This window comes from Acinonyx jubatus, chromosome A1 (assembly GCF_027475565.1).
Source record: "Acinonyx jubatus isolate Ajub_Pintada_27869175 chromosome A1, VMU_Ajub_asm_v1.0, whole genome shotgun sequence".
Classification (NCBI taxonomy): domain Eukaryota; kingdom Metazoa; phylum Chordata; class Mammalia; order Carnivora; family Felidae; genus Acinonyx; species Acinonyx jubatus.
This window is the reverse complement of record NC_069380.1, coordinates 49167038-49190358: the sequence shown is the minus strand read 5'-3', so window position 1 is coordinate 49190358 and position 23321 is coordinate 49167038. Positions and strand designations below refer to the sequence as shown.

The 23321-nt window shown below is 36.6% G+C and overlaps 1 protein-coding gene across 2 annotated transcripts in view; it reads right to left on the bottom strand.

Moving 5' to 3' along the window:
- Positions 1-23321, bottom strand: part of UCHL3 (ubiquitin C-terminal hydrolase L3) — a 98511-nt gene that overhangs the window by 21925 nt on the left and 53265 nt on the right. For both annotated transcript variants that reach the window (XM_027065023.2, XM_053216672.1), the window contains exons 2-5: positions 12460-12588; positions 8158-8314; positions 7674-7759; positions 5798-5845 (exon numbers count right to left, since the gene is read on the bottom strand). In XM_027065023.2, coding sequence (XP_026920824.1) covers positions 5798-5845; positions 7674-7759; positions 8158-8314; positions 12460-12534 — 366 coding nt within the window. In that variant the 5' untranslated portion in view covers positions 12535-12588. The remainder of the gene's footprint in view (positions 1-5797; positions 5846-7673; positions 7760-8157; positions 8315-12459; positions 12589-23321) is intronic.

Sequence of the window (23321 nt, the reverse complement as noted above, 5' to 3'; positions counted from 1 at the left end):
ACCTGGAAAGTAAATAATTTTTTTATGAAGAGGTCTTGATGAAACAAGAAAATGCTCATGATAAAATGTAAAGAAAAAAATTCCCACAAAATTCTTTGATCTTAACTATTTTAAAGATAAATTTTTTAAAAAAGATTGGAAGTGAATATATGTAAGTCAAAAAGCACTTTCCACTTTGGCATGTTTATTTAAAACCATAAATAAAACAGTAGTGCCATTTCTATTACTTTTCACGGTTGTGATAAACTTGAATGGAAGGCTCTGAAAAGTATGATAAATGTATTATTTTGTAAAAAGTTAAATAAACAATAAATCATCAGGAGAGCTCTACTCCTATCTGGACTAGCTCCTAGACTAATATGGACAAAAGACAAACTTTTAAAATTGCTTTTTTTAAAAAATTTTTCAAATATTTTGGGAGAAACTGCTTTTTAGGTAAGCATCAATGAAGTAAAAGTAGAGTTTAAAGGCAAATTAAATACCTTTCTGGATTTTTTTTTCTTTTCTTCACCTTGGACTTGGCAGATTGCTTCCATTACTGACTGTATCACTGACACTTGTTCAAATTTTAACAACACACAATTTAAGTTCCTCATATCCCATTGTTCTTTTATCTTAAGTGAAAAACGAAAGCAATAATTTTCAGTTTGGGTTAATGAAACTTAAGTGAAGTGGGGCTACTGTCCAAATTTCTGGATTAGCCAAAGGCTGCCTGACGATCATGGTGGGATGATGGGATGGGAAAACCACATGAGTAAACAGACAACTGGTCTACAGAAACCTATTAAGTAAGCCAGTCTTCTGAAAATACCACTGTATTTGGGTGACTCAACTTACTGATTTCTCATTCAGGCTATAAATCTCTGCATGCACTAAGGCTCTGGGCTGCTCTACTCCCATGGACATGTTCTGACAGAGTAATAAAGATGTCCCTGACAACTGCCATTGCTATGACACTGTTATTACTGGCTTCTCTTCCCCCTCTACCCACTCTGTAAACACCAACATGCCCCGGGGATTTATTGTGGCCCACCACCACTCCCCCTCTATAGAATTCTCAAGGCTCTAACTACTATCCAAATACAAAAGATTTCAGCTATCTCCCCATAGCGTGAGGCTCCATATCCAACTTCCACACAGATGACCCATGAATTAAACTAAACACACCATCCTTGGTGGCTTCCTGTTGCCTATAAAATCCAGGCCCCCTCCTTGTCTGACTTCCCCTTGTTAACTTCCTCCTCTGCCTCATCCTCACCTTCTTATAGCCTCATCCTCTGCCATTCATATTCATTTTTCTGAATGCTTATAAAATAAAATTACCACCTAAAATTTATTGAAGGTCCATTATATGCCAGGGACTTTATATGATTAGCTCATCAATCTTCACAACAATCCCATAAGGTAGATGCTGCTGTCTCCATTTTACACTGAGGAAAGTATCTTGCCTAAGCTGCTAAGTAGTGGAGTCAGCATACAAACCTACATCCTGTGCTCCTTACCTTTGTATATGTAATTTCTCATAAATTCCTACACATGCCAAGCACTGTCCTGGGGATTCAAGGTGAATGGGACAAAGCTCATGGCACTTACAGTCTAATAAATAAACAGAAGAAACAAACAAGCAAAAAACCTTATTATAAATCATTTAAAAGTGCCAGGAAGAAAATAAACAGGATTTTGTGACAGAAAATTCAGAGGTGGATGTATATGACAGTGATAAAAGAAACACCTCTGAAAAAATGACTTTTAAGGAGTGACCCCATGGATGAGAGGTCTATGCAAACAGGAGGGGCATTTCCAGGAGAGTACTGAGTCAGGTGGTGTTATACATTGAACTGTGTTCCCCCCAAATTCTATTGTTGAAGCCCTAACCCCCAATGTGACTATATTTGGAGATAGGGTCTTCAAGGAGGTAAATAAGGTTAATAATGGTAATGCTCTACCTTGGATAGGACTGGTGTCTTTAGAAGAAGAAGAGGAGATACAAGATATTGATCGATTGATTGATCCCTCTCTCTCTCTCTGTATGTGTGTGTATATATATGTATGTATATGTATATGTATATATATATATATCTTTCTCTCTCTCTCTCTCTCCCTCTCTCCACATGCACACAGAGAAAAGGCCATGTGAGAACACAGTGAGAAAGCATCCATCTACAAGCCAGGAAGAGAGGCTCACCAGAAACCAACCCTGATGGTACCATATTGACTTCTAGCCTCCAAACTGTGAGAAAATGAATTTCTGTTCTTTAAGTCATCCAGTCTGTGATATTTTGTTATGGCAGCCCAAGCAAACAAAAACAAACTGGAAAGACTTAGGTGTTTCCCAGGAACTGACAAAAACCAGTGTGCTAGAATATAGAGAGCAATGGAGGTAATAATATGTCAAAGACTCTTCAGCCCATAGATGGTAGATGAACCTGAAATAAGATGATCACAAAAACAGTACCTGGTGCAAAAGTTTTAAGCTGGTTCATACTAGATTTGAAAATATATGCTATTAAGTTTTGTTCTCTCAGTGACTGAGAGTCAATAAAATAGTGAGTATAATATAGTAATTTTTTTTTTGAGAGAGAAAGAGAAAGCGTGAACTGAGGAAGGGCAGAGAGAGGGGAAAGAGAATTCCAAGCAGGCTCCACACTCAGCACAGAGCCTGATGTGGGGCTTAATCCTATGACTGTGAGACCACGGCCTGAGCTGAAATCAAGAGTTGGACACTTAATCGACTGAGCCAACCGGGTGCCCCTGGACTATAGTAATATATATTCCACCTTGGAATGCACAAAACAGCCCATACAACAAAGAACTGAACCCTTCCCAAAATGTTAATAGTGCAGTATTGAAGAGCAACAGGTAATGGGTATGTACTGTTTACCTAGGGGACTATGGAAAAAAACACTTTTTTTTTTTTAAGTTCTTACACCACTAAGGATAGTTCTGAGGGAATTTTGGTGAAATAATAAATATGTACTGTGCTCATGTGCAAGGAATAGTGTGGATATTTTGGAGCATGTCCAAATGAATCACACACCAATCCTAGGTCTAAGAGCCACAGTAAGGTAGACATGACACCACATTTCATCAAAGCTAAGGGACCAGTGGCTATAAGATATGTCACTTTATACACAACTAATCAGGGGATACTAAAGAGTAAATTACGACATTAACTGCAAAAATACATCCTAATTTCAGAGCTGTTAAAAGGTGAAAATATATACATCTTAAATAAATGAAAAAGAATATGAAAATAGCTAAATGCAAATAATAGAAGTCATATAAAGATTCCATAAAGGGAATGGATTGCTTCATGCAGAAGGTAGTATTTAAGCCAGATCTTGAAGGATGGGTAGAAGTAGGAAGAGCAGAGATGAACAGAAGGAATAATTTTAGAAAAGTAAACTGCAAGAGGTAAAGCCTAGCAACAGTTAAGTGAAGGAAAGCAAGAGAGAAATATTTAACGAGAGAACACTGTTGAAAAGTTAAAAAGACAAGAGTTAGGAAAAGCTTGACTACAGCTAGGCTAAAGAGCCTGAAATTTATTGTATATGCCTGGGAAATGGTTCTCAAACACATTTCTTTTTTTTTTTTTTTTTTACCCTGATACACTTTAGGGCTATAATACACAAAAAAATAGGGTTCACTCTAGCAAGGATTCTCAACTATCAAAGATGCAAAATGAACAAAAGGGATTAATTCTTCTGAAAGTAAATTTAGAAAAAGCTATTCAGAAAATCCTAACTTCTACCTCTACCTTGCCTTGAAAATCACTGTTTTCTATACACTAAAACACTTCAGAAAAATCCGAGTACCCAAAATAATTCAAGTTACATTTCAGGAAAGGTAATCCAGGAGAACTGTGTAAAAATGAATGAGTATTAGAATAAAGATTAAGGATTGACAATCTACATAAGAAGCTGATCTTCCAGGAAGAAGTTAAACAAATTTCTATTAGTGACAGTGGGGAAAACGTATGATGAAACTATTACAAGAAACAGAAAAAAATAAAGGAAAGAAAAGTTTAAAATACAATATAATAAGCTCAAACAAGGACAAGTGTATTCCAAAATACTGGGGGTCATTCAGGTGACGTCTAAAATACATCCAAGATTAGAAAAAGTGGAGTCAGGTCTGGAAAGAGCTGTGAACATCATCTAAAAAGAGAGTTATTGAAGGGGCGCCTGGGTGGCTCAGTTGGTTAAGCCTCCAACTTCAGCTCAGGAGGGTTCAAGCCCCATCTCAGGCTCTGTGCTGACAGCTCAGAGCCTGGAGCCTGCTTCAGATTCTGTGTCTCCCTCTCTCTCTCTGTCCCTCTCCTACTTGCTCTCTATCTCTCTCTCTCTCTCTCTCTCTCTCTCTCTCTCTCTCTCAAAACTAAATAAACATTAAAAAAATTTTTTTAATAAAAGGAGTTACTGAAGCCATAATATGGATAAAGCCACCAAAAAAAAGGCAAGATAAGGTAGCGCAAAGACAAATTTTTGAAGTAAACATGTATTAATGTTGCTTTATTACACTTAATTTTGCTTCATTACAAATAGCTATCTTCGTATTTTATAACAATCTCATGCTGATTATCGTCATTGCTAATTCTAACACTATAAATGTACAAACAAAAAAGCAAAGCAGAGTGAAGATTAAGAACATGCTTAGGATCATACAAAGCAATAAAAAAAAGGGAGTGTTTGATTAATCCACAATCTGGTGTTATAGCCATCTGGAGATAGTGTGTGTGTGTGTGTGTGTGTGTGTGTGTGTGTGTGTATGTGTGTATGTGTGTGTGTGTGTTTGTGCAAACTTGGTCAAAAAACAATAGTCCACACCTCTGAAAGCAGAACCTGAGACCAACCAAGAAGATATAATTATAGGGGGAATTAGTGTTCAAATTCTTAGATGGCTTTATTATAAACACTCAGTTATCCAGTTCAATCTATGAAAAACTGCAGTCATACCATAGTATCAAATTGTTTTCTCCTTAAATTTTTTTGCAGATAGTGCAAATATTTAAGACCAATATTTTAAAATCAGGTATTTTTCAAATGTGTTTTCAAGTACTCTTAATGCATAAAGGTAATATGATCTTTGTACACGAAAAACTATGGTTTCAAGTCCCAGATGGATAAGAAAGAAAATCTATAATTCTCTGGTATTAACACTCAGATGTGCTATGAATTCACCAAACAACTTCAACTGAACTCTAATTCATCTTGCTGAAACACCTTTTGACACCCCTCCCACGAGCAGGAGCACGAGGCTTAGAGGGAAGGAAAAGAAATGGAAGAGGGAATGAAGACAACCAAGAGAAAGAAAAAAAGAGGCAAGAGAAGGAGACGAGAGGTGAGCCAGGTGAGGAACTAGCTACCCGGGTGAAAATGGTAAAAAACCATCATATTGCCCTGGAACAGATTTACCGAGCAGAGAGAATGACGCAGCTTTTTGCCACAGGTTGGGCATGATAGAGTCTTGAAAATCATACAGGCTCACCTGCTCATACTATAGCACAGGTATTTTTCTTGAAACACTTGCACAAATCAGAGGACTCTAATAGGGAACGCAAACAGCCCACAACCTGCAATCTGTCTAAATGATTAGATAGACTGAGACAGCTGATATCAAAGTGCCTACTAATAGTTTACCAATATATGTTCTTGTGCTACTTCATGACGACTTTTACATAAGCAAATTCCTTCAAAGGAAAAAAAAGTCCAAGTGGTTTTCTAAAACTACATGCCATATGAGAACACTGTGGTTAGACTTACACATGGCAAGGAAAGTTTTGAAAAATGGGAAATACCTCAGTCTGACCTTCATGGGCACTGGTCTCATGAGTGACTCGGATAGCCTGTAATGAGAACACAAGGAATTAACAGGAAAAAATGACCGTGTCCAACTTACTAAAAGAAAACAACAATGCTAAGTTTTAACATCTAAAGCTTTGTTAAGAAACAACAAATCGGAAGAAGTTTAGGAACAGTTTAGCATTACATATTTAAGAATGATTTCTGAGTAACCAAATGAATTGCTGTACTTTCTAACCCACAAATCCCTGAAGACTTAGGAAACTGAATATTTGATTATTTGTAATTTCCAGGTGTTAAGTGGGAGTCATTTAAATTATTTGTTAGAACTAACACTTAATACTTTATTCAACTGGGACTAGAATAAAGTAAGCATCTCACAGATAGAGACTGAAAAAGCTGATCTCATCTGTTTCTCCAGGTTACATGCTCCTCTGCGGCTCTGGCTGTAGTTATGCTTAATCATGCAGCTTCAGTCAGCAGTTTAAAAATGTGGAGCAAAAAGCATGCATTTATCAGAAGCTAGAGATTTCAGTTTTCTGAACTTAAGAAAAAAAAAATGCCCTTACAGTACCCACTATTAGCAAACATGAAGAAAATGGGCAAAAGTAGTCATTTTTGGGTGAAAAGTACAACCTTTATGAATGGCAATTTGGCAATAAGTATCAAAGCCTTAAAAACATGCAAATTGTTTGATCCAGCAATTTCTCTTCTGGGAGTTTATGTATTTACATATAACCGTACATAAGTATATATAATTAAGGACATTTTCAAAGATTTAGCTACAATAATATACCTTGTAGTATTTCTTTAAATAGTGAATAAAGAGGAAAAGTATTAAATTACCAACAATAATTTATTGGTAAAATAAAATACTGTACAATGGAAAGCTATGCAGCCATTAAATGATGATGTCAAATATATACTTACTGGTATGGTATACGTTTGTGATAAGTTAAGTGAAAAAAGCAAGTTATAAAACAATATTACAGTGTGATCAACTTTTTGTTTTAAAAACTTGTGTATATACATATATACTCCCTATAAAAATATTAATAATGGCAGCTACTTCTTATTGGTAGGATTTCTGGTGACTTTTATGTTGTTTAATTTACTTTTGTGTAAAATAAAGATGTTTTATGATCTGCAGGTTTTTTAAAGAAAAAACAATTTAAGATAGTCAAAGTAGGTAAGAATGCTAAAACATGATGAAATCAATGAATCTATCTATTGGACACAAACTCTGTATAAGGCATTTTTCTAGCCAAATAATCTGTACATTATACTCCTTCTAATTCCAAAGAACTTAACATCTACCTAGTAGTGTTAATTAAAGTTTAAAAGTCCTTCAAAAGAAAAATAAGAGTCCAAAACCAGTAAGATTTAAATGTCATTCTAAAACAATTCTATGAAATGGTACAAGTAGATTATGTCTTCACACAGGCAAAAACATTACTAAGCTGATAGAATAACTACATATGATCTGACATCTAGCCTTAAGCCTTTGTTTTTTCCACTGGTCTTCAGCCTTGTTCCAAATTCCCAGTGAAACACATACAGGGCATTGGCAGGCATCTATTTACTATGGGGAGGGAGTGGTAAGGAACAGTCAATCATAAAATATTTAAAAAATTTGTAAATCAAACTTTTTTTCTGTCATTCAGCTCTAGATGTAGAAAAGAAGTGGCAATTCATCAACATTTATGGATATTTCAGGTAATGTTACATGAAGTACAGAAGGTCTTTTTTAACGGACACAATAAAATCCATAATTGCTCAAAACTAAAGTTTCAAGACAAACATCCCAAAAGTATCTACAATCCCACAAAACTTTGCCCGTAAATGAGATCGAGACAGAAAGAAGGTACCGACGTCATAGTTCTCTAGGTATCTGGCTCGTTCTTCAGGGCTCATTGACACAGACTCCTCTAGGAATTTTTTCAAGGTTGATCCAGATTCTGAGAATATTAAAGAAGATAAAATTGAGAAGGTTTGTTATCTCAAAGACACTGATATATGAAAATACTAGAAGCATGCTCTTTTTTTTTTTAGATAAAAACCCTTTCACTGCTAAGTTGGGAATATAAGAATACTGGGATAAATGATAGGCTTTAAGTTTTTTGTGAAACCTCTTTTTATCAACATTATAAAAGAATGGGAAAGATTAATATTTCTTCTAACAGTATATACATTCCCACTAGGGGAAAAAAAGAAGAAAAAGAAAGGAAAATGCTTTATTTGATACTTTAAAAGAAAGAACCACAGCACCACCTACTGCTCAATAAGTCAACTCATGACTTCTGGTGGCTGGGGTTGGGGGGAGGTGATGGACAAGCAGTAATAAAAAATTATTTACCAAAGTGCATCTTGTCTTTATTGTTGGCAATAGCATGGATGAGTCCAATTGTTCCGCAGGCATTGCTGATTGTTTGCTTCATGAAATATACTGATGACGTAACATCTTGTCCCTGAGACTTTATTTTTTCCTCCTCCTCCGTTCTGAATACTTCATACTATTAAAAAAAAAGTCAATAGTCTACTTATGAAAACAATACGTTAAAAAGTACTCAAACACAAAACCAGGAAACTTCTAAATACCCATTAATGGGCATTTGGTTAACATACTACAGCATATCTTAATGGAATCCTATAAAGCACTTAAAAAAGAATAAAATAGATTTATATATTCTGACTCAGAAATCTGTCCATGATTATAGGGTGGTTCTAGGTCAATATATATTACCATGGTTCTCATTTATGTTTTTAAAAAATATACTTTATGTATGCATTGAAAAATCTGAAAGAGTATACAAAAATTTAACAGGTTATCTCTGCGACCATAGATTACTGGAGGACTTTTACCTCTTTAGAATAAAACACTCTTTTCTTTACATTTCTATACTGTTAAATCATACTATACTAACAAATTCTTAGCATATTGTATTCATAACAAACGTTCACCATTATCTCTAATAACTGATTTAAAAACAATATGGGAATAATAAATGTCAGAAGTCTGTGCTCTACACCTGACTGCCTAAGCCCACATCCTGGCTCCATTATTACTTGCTGTGTGATTATTATTTCACAAGTTACTTAATGACTCTGTGTCTCATTTTCCTAATTGTAAAAAAAAGGTTAAAAATAATAAAGAGGTTAAAAAACGAGTGATGAGAAGGAGGAGGGAGAGAGTAGAAAGATGATTTTATTGTTTTGTTCTATAATGTTCAGAATCCAATAAAGTAGGAAATCTGCAAACTATAGCCTAGTGGCCAAATCTGGCCCGCTGCCTGTTCTCATAAGAAAAGTTTTATTTTTGTATTGTCTATGGCTGTTTTCACACTAAAAAGCAAAGTACAATAGTTTTACCACAGACTCTGTAGGCCTGCAAAATTGAAAATCTTCATTATCTGGCCCTCCACAGAAAAAGATGGCTGATCCTTGCAATTAAGGAGACAAATGATGTCTACAGTAAACCCATAATTCAGAAACTGCCTCTAACAACAAATGTATATATGCCTTAAAACATCATTTTTATGGGGGCACTTGAGTGGCTCAGCCAATTAAGCATCTGACTTCAGCTCAGGTCGTGATCCCATGACTCATGAGTTTGAGCCCCGTGTCGGGCTCTGTGCTGACAGCTCCGAGCCTGGAGCCTGCTTTGGATTCTGTGTCTCCCTCTCTCTCCGCCCCTCTCCCACTTGTGCTCTGTCTCTCTCTCTCTCTCTCTCAAAAAAAAAAAAAATAATAATAATAATAAACATTAATAAAAATAATAATTTTTATGAATTTGCTTCAAAATCAAATTTTTAATTTACATTTTCAGAATAAATTCTGAATCATTAATTCATTCATATGACTTTAACTGATAAAAACTGTAAAAGATTCAATATAGTAAGCTTATGCTGAAATGTTTATATGGTCCTACAGCTTAGTTTACCGTTGTTTAATATCAGTGTTCTTTGCTGACAAAGCAAAATGAGATTTGGCAACTTCTCAAGATTTAATATTTAAGAAGAAAAGTCCTAAAATGACACAGAGCAAGCATAGGAGAAAAAGTTATTAACAGCAGACTAAAGTGAAAACACAGGGTCAAGAGACAAAAATATCAGAGAGAAATTTATAGCCTCTTCCCTTGCAATTCATTGGTGAGTATACACTACAATGAGGCACACATTTAAATCACCATAACTGACTTTCTTTAAAGAGTAACGAAGTATCCATGTCAGTTCTTTTGGTATTAGTATGCTTTAGCCATGTGCAATTACATAATCACTTTCTAAATCAGAACACAGAAGACTGAAACACTTTGTATCTCCTAAAACATCCACTAGATACCCTTTGAGTGACTTTAATATGTCCCTTATGAACTGAAATGGAAATATGCCAAATTGTAAGAAACAACCAAACATGGCAGATGCCATTATATTCTTCGCTTTAATATTTTAGAATTGTGGTTTTTTTCTAACAATGGGTCCAATGACCTTTTCAGTACGGGTTATCCACTAAATGAAGAGTCCTACTGATAAGGACAACATGCTTTTTTAAAAACTGATGACCCACTACATGAAGGAGACCAAATCCAATTTATTCTTTAATAAGGAAAAAAAAAAAGGTAGGTCATACATCTCAATGTTTTGGGAAATTTCCAACTTGGACCATAAACTCACATTTGTATAACACCAACTAAGAAAGCCTAAGCTTTAAGCTTTTTTTTTTTTCTTTTCTTTTTATTATTCTTTACAGTTGGGGTCCTGGGATAGCTATTGGCTTACTTTAGTAACAAAAAAAAAAAAAAATGAGAATAACATTGGACTAAGAGAGTAAACTTAAGTGTCCTAACCCCTCCTCAAATTTCAGAATAATTACAACCTCACCATTAAAAGTAGTGTGGTCTAATAATGGATAATCACTAAGAAATTAATAACTTTGAATTCTATATTACAAACAGCAAATATGAAGAAATATCCCTTCTTTTTAAAAATTTTTTAAATTTTATTTATTTGACAGAGACCGAGATAGTGCGAGAAGGGGAGGGATAGAGAGAGGAAGACAGAGAATCCCAAGCAGGCTCTGTACCACCAACGCAGAGCCTGACATGGCATGGGGCTTGAACTCATGAAACCATGAGATCATGACATAAGCCAAAATCAAGAGTCAGACGCTTAACGGACTGAGCCGCCCAGGTGCCCCAAGAAATACCCCTTCTTTAATTAAACAATTTGTTTGGTAGAACTTTAACTAGAAAAGAGAACTATTTCAGTATTTTTTGTTTATATTAAACTGAGGCTACTTAGTTATGGCATAAAGAAAATTATCCAGAAATTTCTAGGACTGAACAAAGCCTAATTCTTAATTTCTGTGAGACTTGGCTCCATTTATTCCTGAAAAATAACATGGCCTGAGCATGTATATGACAAAGTCACCAACACTTCTCCCACATCTTCCCAAACATTCACTTCTTCATCTTTCACAGCTACTAAGTTCATCCTATTGTTAAGTTTAAAAATAGAAATCAGAAGGATATAGTCTCAAAAGCTGTTTCACAATGAACTTAAAAATGTTGGTTTCAAAATGCATATATCTATATGACATTCTAAGAAAAGGCTGAAATATGGAGATTTGAAATTAAATATCAAACTCTAAAAATAGATAATTATAATCCCCAACACATCCTAAACCTGCCAATTAAGCTGTTTAAACTTAATGATTTCCACACATATCAAGTTTATTCTGAAAATAATGTAACCCCTATCATTAATTATACCTTCCTCCTTAAAGACTTGTTTTTAATTATGGATTGGAAACAATTACACATATACTTAAAATGTGAATATTATTTATTTATACCTTCTCTAAGACAGATTTAAGATTATTCTAGTACTTAACATTTCTAAAGTATATACATCAAAATGTGACTAAATGTGATATCGAAACACGCTGAGGCAAACTAATCATATTTTATAAAAGAAGAAAACTACCCAAGTTTAAAAGTCTAATTCAGGGCTTTATTGTGAATTTATAAATCAAAATCTAAATATCAGCTCTTTAATAAAACTAAGTTTCTAAGATGTCCTTTATGTTTTTAATTTTAGAGAGAGAGAGCATGTGAGTGGGGGAAAGGGAAAGAGGGAGAGGGAGAGGGGGAGAGGGAGAGAGAGAGAGAGAGAGAGCGAGCATCCCAAGCAGGCTCCACACTCAGCCCGATGTAGGGCTTGATCCAAGGACCCTGGGATCATGACCTGAGCTGAAACCAAGAGCTGGCAGTCAACCGACTGAGCCACCCAGGTGCCCCTAAGATGTCTTTTAGATTTCCTCATATTTTTTAAAAATTGTAAAAATGTTTATTTACTTTTGAGAGAGAGAGACAGAGCCCAAGCAGGGAAGGGGGAGAGAGATGGAGACACACAATCCAAAGCAGGCTCCAGGCTCCGAGCTGTTAGCACAGAGCCTGACGCGGGGCCTGAACTCACAAACCATGAGATCATGACCTGAGCCACAGTTGGACACTCAACCGACTGAGCCACCCAGGGGCCCCTAGATTTCCTCATTTTATGCAAGAAGGGAGTCATTTATTCTTAAAGCAGACCATGTTTTTAACTCAACATTGAAAGAGAACATTACATTTACCAGAGACTTCATCTCAGTTAACAAGTACCTTTTCTGTAATAGGGAAGAGAAGTAACACTGCACACACTGGTCTTGGTACCATGCTAAGAAGTTCAGGATCCATTCCATATACATCAACAAACTGCCAGTTAGGATGTAGACCTAATTGTTTGAGAAACTGGTAAAAGTTGAAAACAAACAAACATTGCAACATTAACAGGGAAATAACATGTATTACTGCACATCTAATAAATAAAGTGAATGCAAGGTATACTTATTACTAATGTTCAGCAAGAAAAGTAAAGGTTTTCTACGAATAGGGTGAGAAGAGATAGCAATTTATTTATATCAATTAACAAACATTAAAAGTTTATATTAAGCAAAATCCTTTTCAAAATCCATTACTTTGGGATTGAACATAATAAGCCAGGACTTCACCAAACACATACAGCTTAGCTTGGTTGATATGTTAAACTCATTTTCACTACAATGACTTTTAAGAAGACGTATTTTAAGTTCTCCCAAATAAACAATTATATTAGATGATCAACACAGTTTATCCTAATTACCAAAAATGACGCCTGAGTTTTAAAGATAGACAGATATCACAAATTACATCAATGAGCAAAAAGTACATAAAGCCAAAAGAGTCCAAGTGATTATATGAATGCCAGAAAATGCTAGAAGTAAACTGGCTTCCTGACCTCTAGTACACAATGAAACCCACTCGACTTCACTGTCTCTCATACCTGGTAAAACGAGTATAACAGAAGATTAATATTTTTTTAAACTCTTAAGATTTCACAGGAAAATAAAATGTCAGACCCTAATCTACTGCAGAGGGAAAAAGAAAAAGTAATGTGAATAATATCAATTTCCCAATAAAGTCTTAATATATGTTTGTGTTGAATGAAGCTGATGATTTACAAAAGTACACCATCACAAAATAAGTTTTAGGTGAGAGGGGAAAAAAAGGAGGAGAGGAAAAAAATGTATTAAAAATGCATCATTATTCCTTACTTCAAGAATATAAGTTATCTACCAGTCTAACACTATCTGAAGTTTGAAACTAAGGTGCCTTGAGTATTTCTCCTTGAAGAATGATCACATGTACTTGGACCATCAATTGAGATCTTATAAAACCAACAGAAAGCATGTTATGTCACATGAACAGTGCCATTAATCTCACACAGTCAGGTTCTGTAAGAAAAGACTTTCCCAGTTAAAGGGCTACTTTCCATCACTCTGCTTCTCGGCCTGGCAAAGAAACTCTAATGATAATATGGTTGGTCAAAAAGAAGGTCCTAGATAGGTTTAATACGAAATATATTGAATTAAAAGACTCTTGGTAGAATGTACTCAACACCTATGAGTTTCTTTAAGTCACATGCTTTCCAAAGTCTGAGGCCACAGAAATCAATGGACTCTTCTATAGCATACCTATTCTTCATCTGATTCTACACTTTTAATAAAGTTCACTCAAGTACTCCAAACTACTTCCCTCTCTGTCCTCCACTTTCTCCAAAATCCTTAGTCTATGCCCTTCTCTATATTCAATTTGATCTAGAAACCAGAAAGAATTAAAACTGACCCACAAGTCAAGGGAAGGAACTGTGTCTTAATCATCTTTTTAATCCCATCGCCTAGCACTGTACCTGGCTAACCCAAAGACACTCAAGTTTTATTTGTTGAACTGAAGATCACATCCCTATTTTAACAGATAATCTTGCCATCTATATGTCTATGGATGTCCATTAAGCTATATTTATCATGAATATTTAAAACATATTCATTTGGTGGCTCAGTCGGTTGAGTGTCCAACTTCTGCTCAGGTCATGATCCCATGGTTCATGAGTTCGAGCCCTGCATCAGGCTCGCTGCTGTCAGCTCGAGCAGGCTTCGGATTCTCTGTCCCCCTCTCTCTCTCTCAAAATGTAAATAAATATATTTTAAAAAATTTAAAATATATTCATTTGTATTTATGTCATGTTAAATAAGGAGGAAAGATATATTTGGCTTCTAATCGAAGACCAGGCATTCATTTAATCAACACAGAACACTGCCTGCCCAGTCTATAGCCATACCACCCTGAAGGTGCCCTGGTCTCCTCTGAGCTTAGAAGCTAGGGAAGGTTGAGCCTGGTTAGAACCTGGATAGGAGAATACTATCTGCCTAGGATTGAAAGCTCTAAAGGGAAAAGAATCATAAATCCTGATAAGAGGATTTAAATTTGTTAATTTTATACACCCCAAAAAGTCATACTGTCATAAAATTATAAAACAGCATGGTACACGTAACAGAGAAACACATCTGTGCTGCAAACTGGAAGTAACAGTGAAACATTTTAGGGACAGTCTTACTCCAGGTCAGCCAAAGCTATTAAGGATGAAAAATACTAAGATCCAAGGCAGCCACTGTAGAAAGAATGATTAGTAACTGAGGAATGAATGACTACATTAACATAAAAATGGCTACATTTTAACTGGAATCACACTTAAATTTTTATTCATACTGCTAATCTCAAAGAGATTGACATAAAAAGGCCAATCAATATCTATCAAGTACATTTGTTGCATCCTCTGATTCCGGATTGCTGTAAGATTCACACAGGAAGTCATCTATGAATGAAAAAACAAAAGCAGCTATTAATAGTAACTACCTCTGGGAAGTGGAGAAAGGGTGGGGAAGAAGGTCTTCAACTTTTACTTCTCTCTTTTTTTTTTAATCGTGAAGCTGTCCTACTTTGATAATTAAACAAACGCATCTGTGTTTAAAATTATCCTATGTAAATAGAGAATGATTGGAAGGAAATTCTCTAAAATATTGACTGCTTAAAAATACATACATACATACATACATACATAAAAATATTGACTGCAGTTAGCTTGGGTGATGTGAACTCAACTTCTTATTTTCCAGTTTTAAAAAATGTGTTATTTTTATAATAGTTATATGTAGTTTGTAAGTTATAAAAATCTATAGAACTGATACACATGTTTTAGTTAAATTTACAAAACTGGGAGAAAAACTCAAAGTAATTAGCTTAAAACTATTCCAAAAAAATTTCTCCAGACTACCCACAGAGTATTCTGTATATGCATTTCCAAAGCCATCTCTACACAATAGAAGCATGCAGTTTGCATCAAGTGAGATAAAAGGATTTACAACCTAATACCAATCTGGCCTTTCTAAACATTGGGTAATAACAGAAATCTGACCGATTAGCCCACTAAATTTTCACAATGCCACTGTAATTTTGGCCAATCAAGAAAAATGAGTAATTTAGGATATGTGCCCTTAAAATATGAGGCAACTTTTTTTTTTAATTCTATGGTCCAATGATAAATTTTTCCACCAAATAAACACCATTTAAAATTATTTGTAAATATTTTTTAAAAGTATCACGTATCAGAAAGCATGCTAGAAGCTTTAATATACTTCACCTTTACTGCAAGGAGCAACGTAGCTTTTATTAGATCCTTTTACCAATGAGAAAACGGAGTCTGGGAGATTATAGCATTGTTCAAATTCACATGGCCAGAACCCACGCGCAAAGCTCCAGGCTGCTCTCATCCCTATTTACTTTTCTTTCACTGAAGTATCTTCTTTTATACGGTGTTCTCTAACTTTAGCCACAATGAACAAAGAGTCTATAACCACCTCTTCCCTCCAGGTCTTTGCACACAAACTAGACTTCTCTACCTGAACAACTGTTACCCTCTGCCCCTAACTTACAATGAATTCTTCCTCCTTTTTTAGATGACAGTCAAATAACAAAAACTCTGATTTTGTAAATTTAAGAAAACAGAAAGATAACATTCACTTTCCTTTCAAATTTGTTTTAAGCCACTTTTTCTGGTCTTTAATGGCATGCTCAGGGCAGTGACAGACTCCACCTTATTACTCATTTGTTAATGATTTAGATTGTAACAGAAATTATGCTTATTTAGTACTTGATATTACTACTAATAAATATATATAAGCAGTAATTGCTAGAAGAAGTAGAGAGTAACTAGAAGTTAAATGAGAATAATTTTTTTTTATCACCTAACTGATTTTATTCCGGGTAAGTCCTACCTGTAACATGATAAAATATCCTTAGAATGGATTGACAGCACATTAATCAACAAGAAAAATCACTGCTTACCACACCTACTGAGACACATGGTTACTAGTTAATGTCTAACAGTTAATAATGATCTCTATATAATAAATATGTCAATCATTTTCCTACAAACTAGGCATCATTAGAACATAAAACTAAGAGTATAATAACGTATGCAACTACCAAATTGTAACAAGTAAAATACCTAAGATTCCATTAAGTTGAAGAAATAGAGAGTGTGGGGATGGATATTGTTCGGGTTTATTCTGTGGCTTAATTTAGTCTCCAAATTCTAAGTCAGTTATCAAATTTCTGTTCATTTTCTAGTCTCAGTTTTGTCACTAACATATAAAGAATTAAAACCAACCACAAAAATTTTGGTTAAAACCAATCACTTCTAAAATATTTGCTCATTCTGCCCTAAAATCACATTACTTCTTTAATAAATTTAAAACAAACTGAACCCTGCCAAAACAAGCCAGAAATAGTGTCAAATCATACACTAAATAACATCTTTTTCCCTGTTTATGCCACCTCAGACTGGCCTCCTGTCACCAACTAACCTATTATGTTTCTCCTGATGGTTTTGATCACAGTGCCCTATTAATTTTTTTCATTGCACTTAAAACAATTGCTAATTGTTTGCTTACTTGTTTATTGTCTATCTTCCCACTGAAAAGCAGAAAACCATGAATATTTTAATCACCAAAGAATAACCAGCTCCTTCTCAAAGAATAACCACCAAAGAATAACCTGGCATTTGAAAAGGTGCTCCGCAAATATCATTTAATCTATGTGAATAAGTAAATGTGCATGTGTGTTTGTTTGTGTCTCTTTAAAGTGAATGTGTTTTATAGTTAATATTAAGATTACCTAGGAACAAGGTCCATTGGCAGCTGGATCACAATATGTATGTTTCCAGTTAAATAAATTTATATCTTATTAACAAATAATATCACCAAAAATAGTTTTGTCTCTTGATATGGCTAATTACATTGATTGACTTTTGAATGGTGAACCCAGCTGTGCAATCCCTGGATAAACTGCTCTTAGTCATGAAATAGTATTCTTTTTATACATTGCTACACTCAATTTGCTAATATTTTGCTAAAGATTTTTAGATCCCATGAAGGATACTGGTCTGCAGTTACTCTTATTATGGCTTGTCTGGTAATGCTGGCCATAAAATGAATTGGTAAGGGTCCCTCCTCTTCTATGTTTATATACAATTGGTATTATTTCTTAAAAGAGTATCTCAAAGGATGCAGAAAAGCCATTTAAGAAAATTAAACATGGATTCATGATAAGAACTCTCAGTAAACTAGGAAAAGAAAGAAACTTCTTTATCTGACAAAAAGCATTTACCGAAGCCCTACAATTAACATATTTAATGATGAAAGATCAAATGTTTTCCACCAAAGGCGGAAAACTTTGTATTAAAGGTCCCAACGAATGCAAAAAAGAAAAAGAAATAAAAAGCACACAGATTGAAAAGGAAGAAGTAAAAAACAGTCTATTCACACAGAATATGATTGTCTATATACAAAAATCCCAAAACATCGACAAAAAAGCCACCAGAATAAGCGCATTTGGCAGGTTAGTAGGATACAAGCCGTCATACAAAAATCAACTATATTTCTACACATAGCAATGGACAATTCGAAATTGTAATTTTAAAACAGTGTCATTTACAATAGTAACAAATATTTAGGTATAAATCTAACAAAATACATGCAAGAACTATACGCTGAAACTACAAAACACTGTTGAGTGAAATCAAAGACCTAAGCAAATGATGAGATATACTATCTTAATGGAATACAAGACTCAATACTGTTAAGATGTTAGTTTTCCCCAAACTAAATCTATATATTTAGACACATTTACCATCAAAACCATGATTTTTTTGTACAACTTGACAAGTCGATTCTAAAATTTATATGGGAAGGCAAAGTAACTAAAACAATTTCAAAAATGAACAAAGTGGGAGGATTCATACTATTTGATTTCAAGATTTACTACCAAACTACAATAATCAAAACAATGTGGTATCGGGAAAAGAACAGACACAAAGATCAATGGAAAAGAACAAAGTTCAGATATATGGTAAATTGATTTTTCACAAAGGTATAAAAACAGCTTTGGATTAGGTCTCCCCTATGGACTAAATCAGAAGGTGCAAATGATTTCTTCAGCCTAAAGATTTTTCTCTCTTTACAAAGGGGTGAAACTATTTTAAGGAAAAAAATGAACAGCAAATTTCAAAAGGGGGAAACAAAAGAAAATTAACATACATATAGAGAATGCCATCTAAAGCACAATATAAAAGATATATGCAGGGTTTTAAGTTTTGTACATCTCAGGATTACTAAAGAGACAAGAGTTCCAGAGTCATTTCAAAAACATAAAATAAACTGCATAAGATGAAAGATTTACTGTCAACATTAAGATAAAGCGTTTCTATCTACTTTCTGTATATAAGGAATTTTTCTACAAGCTTTGAAAACCAAAAATCAAGTATGTGATGAATCATTATTCCTTGATGATGAAAAGGAAAATTATGGGGGGGGGGGGGGGTGGGCGGGAACGTACATCAGATGACAAGCTAAAAGGGCCATAAAAAGAAAATGAGCTGATGAGAATTTAAAACAGGTTAAGATAAAATACACCTGAGCAAATCAAAAGTTTATACCTGGTAGCACAATAACTTTTAATGGAGTGGCTGGGAGGTGATCTCGTTTCCCACCCCAAACTTGAACCTTCAATACCCAGACGAACTTGAAGTGTTTGTAGGTGGGCCAAGAATGGCGTGGGAACTATTATACTGAGCTTTCTATGGTATAGAAACAACTAAATTCCAGTTTTAAGGGACTGGAAGAGAAAGGGGGCGTGGCGGGGAAGACAAGTGACTTGATGGAGCAAGAGAAGATGATTGGAAGATGATTTCATAGTGCAGGCGGTGGATGAAATTACAAGGACTGGGTGGGCGAGTTTTCAAAGCTTGGAGTCAGGTAGTGTAGACAAATTAGTCACCCAGAAGGTACAGGAGTTGGGAAATTATGGAATTGGCACTAACAGGAGACAAAACGAAGAGGGAAGAGAAATAGGAATACAGGGTCAATGTGCCACAAGCCTCAGACCCAGACCCCAGGATGACAGGGGAATGGCTCCAGAGGAAGGGCTGAAACAGCCGGGAGCATCTCCAGGAATTAGGTGGTAGGGATACGGCCGTAAAGGGGGCACACCCGTATGAAGCAGAGCAAGAGGAGCCCTCACTGAATCTAATTCCAGATTCCTAGGAGGATCAGAGGTGCAGGCAGGCAGGGAGGGCTCCGGGGTCCCCAGCGACAGACACCTCACTCACCTGGTTGGTGACCTGAAAACGGAACAGAGAACACAATTTATAGAAACAAACTGCTCTGGACTAGCCGCGGCATCCCGCTTCCCTCCGCCCATGCCCGCGGCCTCAAGCCGAGATCCAAGCAGCGCACACCTCGGGATTGGCCTCCAGCGGCAGCCAACGCTGACCCTCCATGGCCGCTCCGTCCGGCCCCTCTCCAGCTCTGACAGCAGCAGCCGCCGCCGCTTCCGCCCCCGCGCGCTCTGACCTGGGACCGTCCAACCCTCCTCCACCCCCCCAGGGAGGGGTGCTGAAGAACGAAAAACAGCTTGACAAAACACTCTAGTGCTTTTCTCGTTCCCTGCAGAGCCACACTCAAGTCTTACATTTTAAATTAAGATACAATCGGAGAAGACAAGAGAAGCCATCTCCGTACTGAAAAAGGAAAAAGAATCTGAATCCACAGCTAGCTCCCCTCTCACTTGGACTGTTCCCATCCGAGCCTAGCGCTCGCGTGCTACGCCTGCGCCTTGCGCGGGCCTGGGACCTCATGCTCGCGGGCGCCCTCCCGTTCCTGCAGCTTCAGCCGGAGGCGCTACGGGGCGCGCCACTGAGTCCTATTCTAAGATCGAACAACGGGATTGCCATGCATGCATCAGGAGGCCTGAAGGCCAGTGAATGCCCAGGAGTCAAGTCCCAAAAGCTCCTTTGCCACGGTGCAGAGGTGATATGTTAGCCTTATCTGCTATTGCAGAGTGTGTGTGTGTGTGTGTGTGTGTGTGTGTGTGTGTGTGTGTGTCGGGGGGAGGGGGGAGGGGGGTTGCTCTCTATATACCTATTTAGTTATTTATGAAAAAAATGTCAAGCACCTATTATGAATCAGACACTGCACTCACCGTAGAGTAGAAGAGGTGGGCAGAAGAATGAAAAATTGCAACGAAGTATGATACATATATGATAGTGGTAGCATGAGATGTAGAACTGAAGAGACGTGCAGCTAAAGAGGGGAGGTGTGTCCAGAGGTTCCCTGCAAAAGGTGTAAAGCTGGAGAGGGCCCTTGAAATGTAATATGCACTCTACCCCAGGTCAAATCTCTGGAGTTATCATTGACAATTTCGGCTCACCAAAGGGATACCCTCTTAAAACGGTTTCTGTTTAATCTGTGCCTCGTTCTCCATCTCCATGGTTATTGCCTTAATTCTCTCATTTCACTCTTGCAATTTCCTACATTATTGACAAATTAAGTTTCTGCATATCTGATTATGCTCAGAAGAAGTGAAGTGTGCACTGTGGCTGCAGAGTCTGCAAGGTTGAAGGGCTTTGGTTGGAGGTGATGCTGGAGGGGTAAGGAGGGACAGTCCCATCAAGGCATCTGGGCTTCACTCTGTAAACAGCAGGGTACCACTGAAGGCTTTTAAGCAGGATTTTCATATCTCTCTTCCACCAGCCTGCAAATTCCATGAGGCTCGCAGGAGTGTCTTTTTAAATTCTTCACACTGTTTCCCCAAAGCCTACCCCAGTGCCTGATACATAATAGATGCTCGATAAATACTTGAGGAATGAAGAGAATCATCAGATATGCAGAAACTTAATTTGTCAATAATGTAGGATATTTGCAAGGGTGAAATGATGAGAGAATTAAGGCAATAAACCACGGAGATGGAGAAGGAGGCACAAATTAAATAGAAACCATTTTAATAGGATATCCCTTTGGTGAGCCTAAATTGTCAATGATAACTCCAGAGATCTGACTTGGGGTAGAGTGCATTTACCACTCTGCTCCCAATAGAAGGCATTCAGGGAGAGGAGCTTTTATGAGTGAAAAAAAAAGGAATAATTTTATTGTGCTGAGTTTGCCTTTCTCGAAGAACTTCCAACTTTCCCACTCATATTCTGGCCACCGATGTTTGACCTCCAAGGAATTTCCAAAACTTTGATTCCTCTTTCTCCTTATCCATCTGACAGATTGCTGTTAAACCCCCCTAGAGTGAGTTGGTAAGTCTGAAATGTCCAGCTCATGATAAGCAGCTATAGTTGCATCATGCTTGAGTTTTATGGCCAGGCTTTCAGTGGCATGCCAGGGCTGCTTTTCAAATGGCCTGCTTTTAGTGAATGGCCTTGCTCCAGAGCCCTGAGGTTCTTCCCTGTGATTCTCCTGTTAGGGTTACCTAAGAGTCCACATACACCCTTACTCACTCACCATGGACATCTCTAGTACCCGTGGATCTGCTGAGACATAGGGCCAAACAGCAAGGCAGCTGGCCTTTCTGCACGGACTTGCTGCAGAGCACTGTCTTGCTCAGGGACCCCCTCAAACCGTCAGCCGTCCATGCTACCCAATAAATGTGTTATAGCTGTAATTTCCAGGGTCACATATGCTGCTCTCGAAAAGCCAAAGAGGCCCAATTACTCTACCTCTTTTCCATTATAGGAGTTGCAAGATGAAATAAGTTACTCTTCACCTTAAAAAGGTTGTTCCTGTATGCCCCAAACTTTTAGACTCATAACAATTCTGCACTAGGGCCCTAATTTTTGTAGGGTTTAACTTCCACTCTCTGGCATGAATGTACCTATCATCATATTAAAGGGAAGTACTTTTCAGACTTGAATGTGCGTACAAAAACATCTGGGGGTCTGAAATGCAGATTTGATTCAATACATCTGAGATGGATCTCAAGATTAGGCATTATAGGCCCTATTTTTTTTAACTCTCCCTTCATCTACCTCCTTTAAAATTTTTCCACTAAAGGACAAAGTAGCACTGATCCCCATTATTCATGGATTCTGCACTTTGAATCTGCCTACCTGCTAACATTATTTGTGTCCCCCAAATTAATACTCCCACAGTTATTTGCAGACATGTGTAGTGGCAAAAAACTTGAGTTCCCAGCTGAGAGTGAACAGGCAATATTCTGCCTTCTTGTTTCAGGTCTCATCCTAGAAACAAGTGTCCTTTTTGCAGTCTATTTAGTGCCATATATTTTTTTTTTGCATTTTTGCACTTTTTATTGATGATTTCAGTGTATATATGGCCCCAAGCATTGTGCAGACATTCTGTCTGATGTTCCCAAACACAAGAGGGCTGTGATGTGCCTTATACCAAAAATACATGTGTTAGATTTGTTCCTTCAGGCATGAGTTATGGTGCTGTCGGCCAGGAATTTGATGTTAATGATTCAACAATGTATATCAGGTGAGGTGTCTTTAAAAAGAAACACATAAAACAAGGTTATGTATCGATCTGTTGATGCAAATGTTATCAGAGGCTCACAGGAACCTAACCGATGTTTCCCCTGGGAGCAGTGGTTCTGTATTTACTAAAGCAGTATTCATGGTGACTTTACAGACCATAACTACCACAAATAATGAAAATCAGGTGTGTTATTTCTCCACTCCTTGACACCTAGTTCAGCCATGTAACTTGTTTTAGTCAATACAGTAGGGCAGAAATAATAGCGTGCCTGTT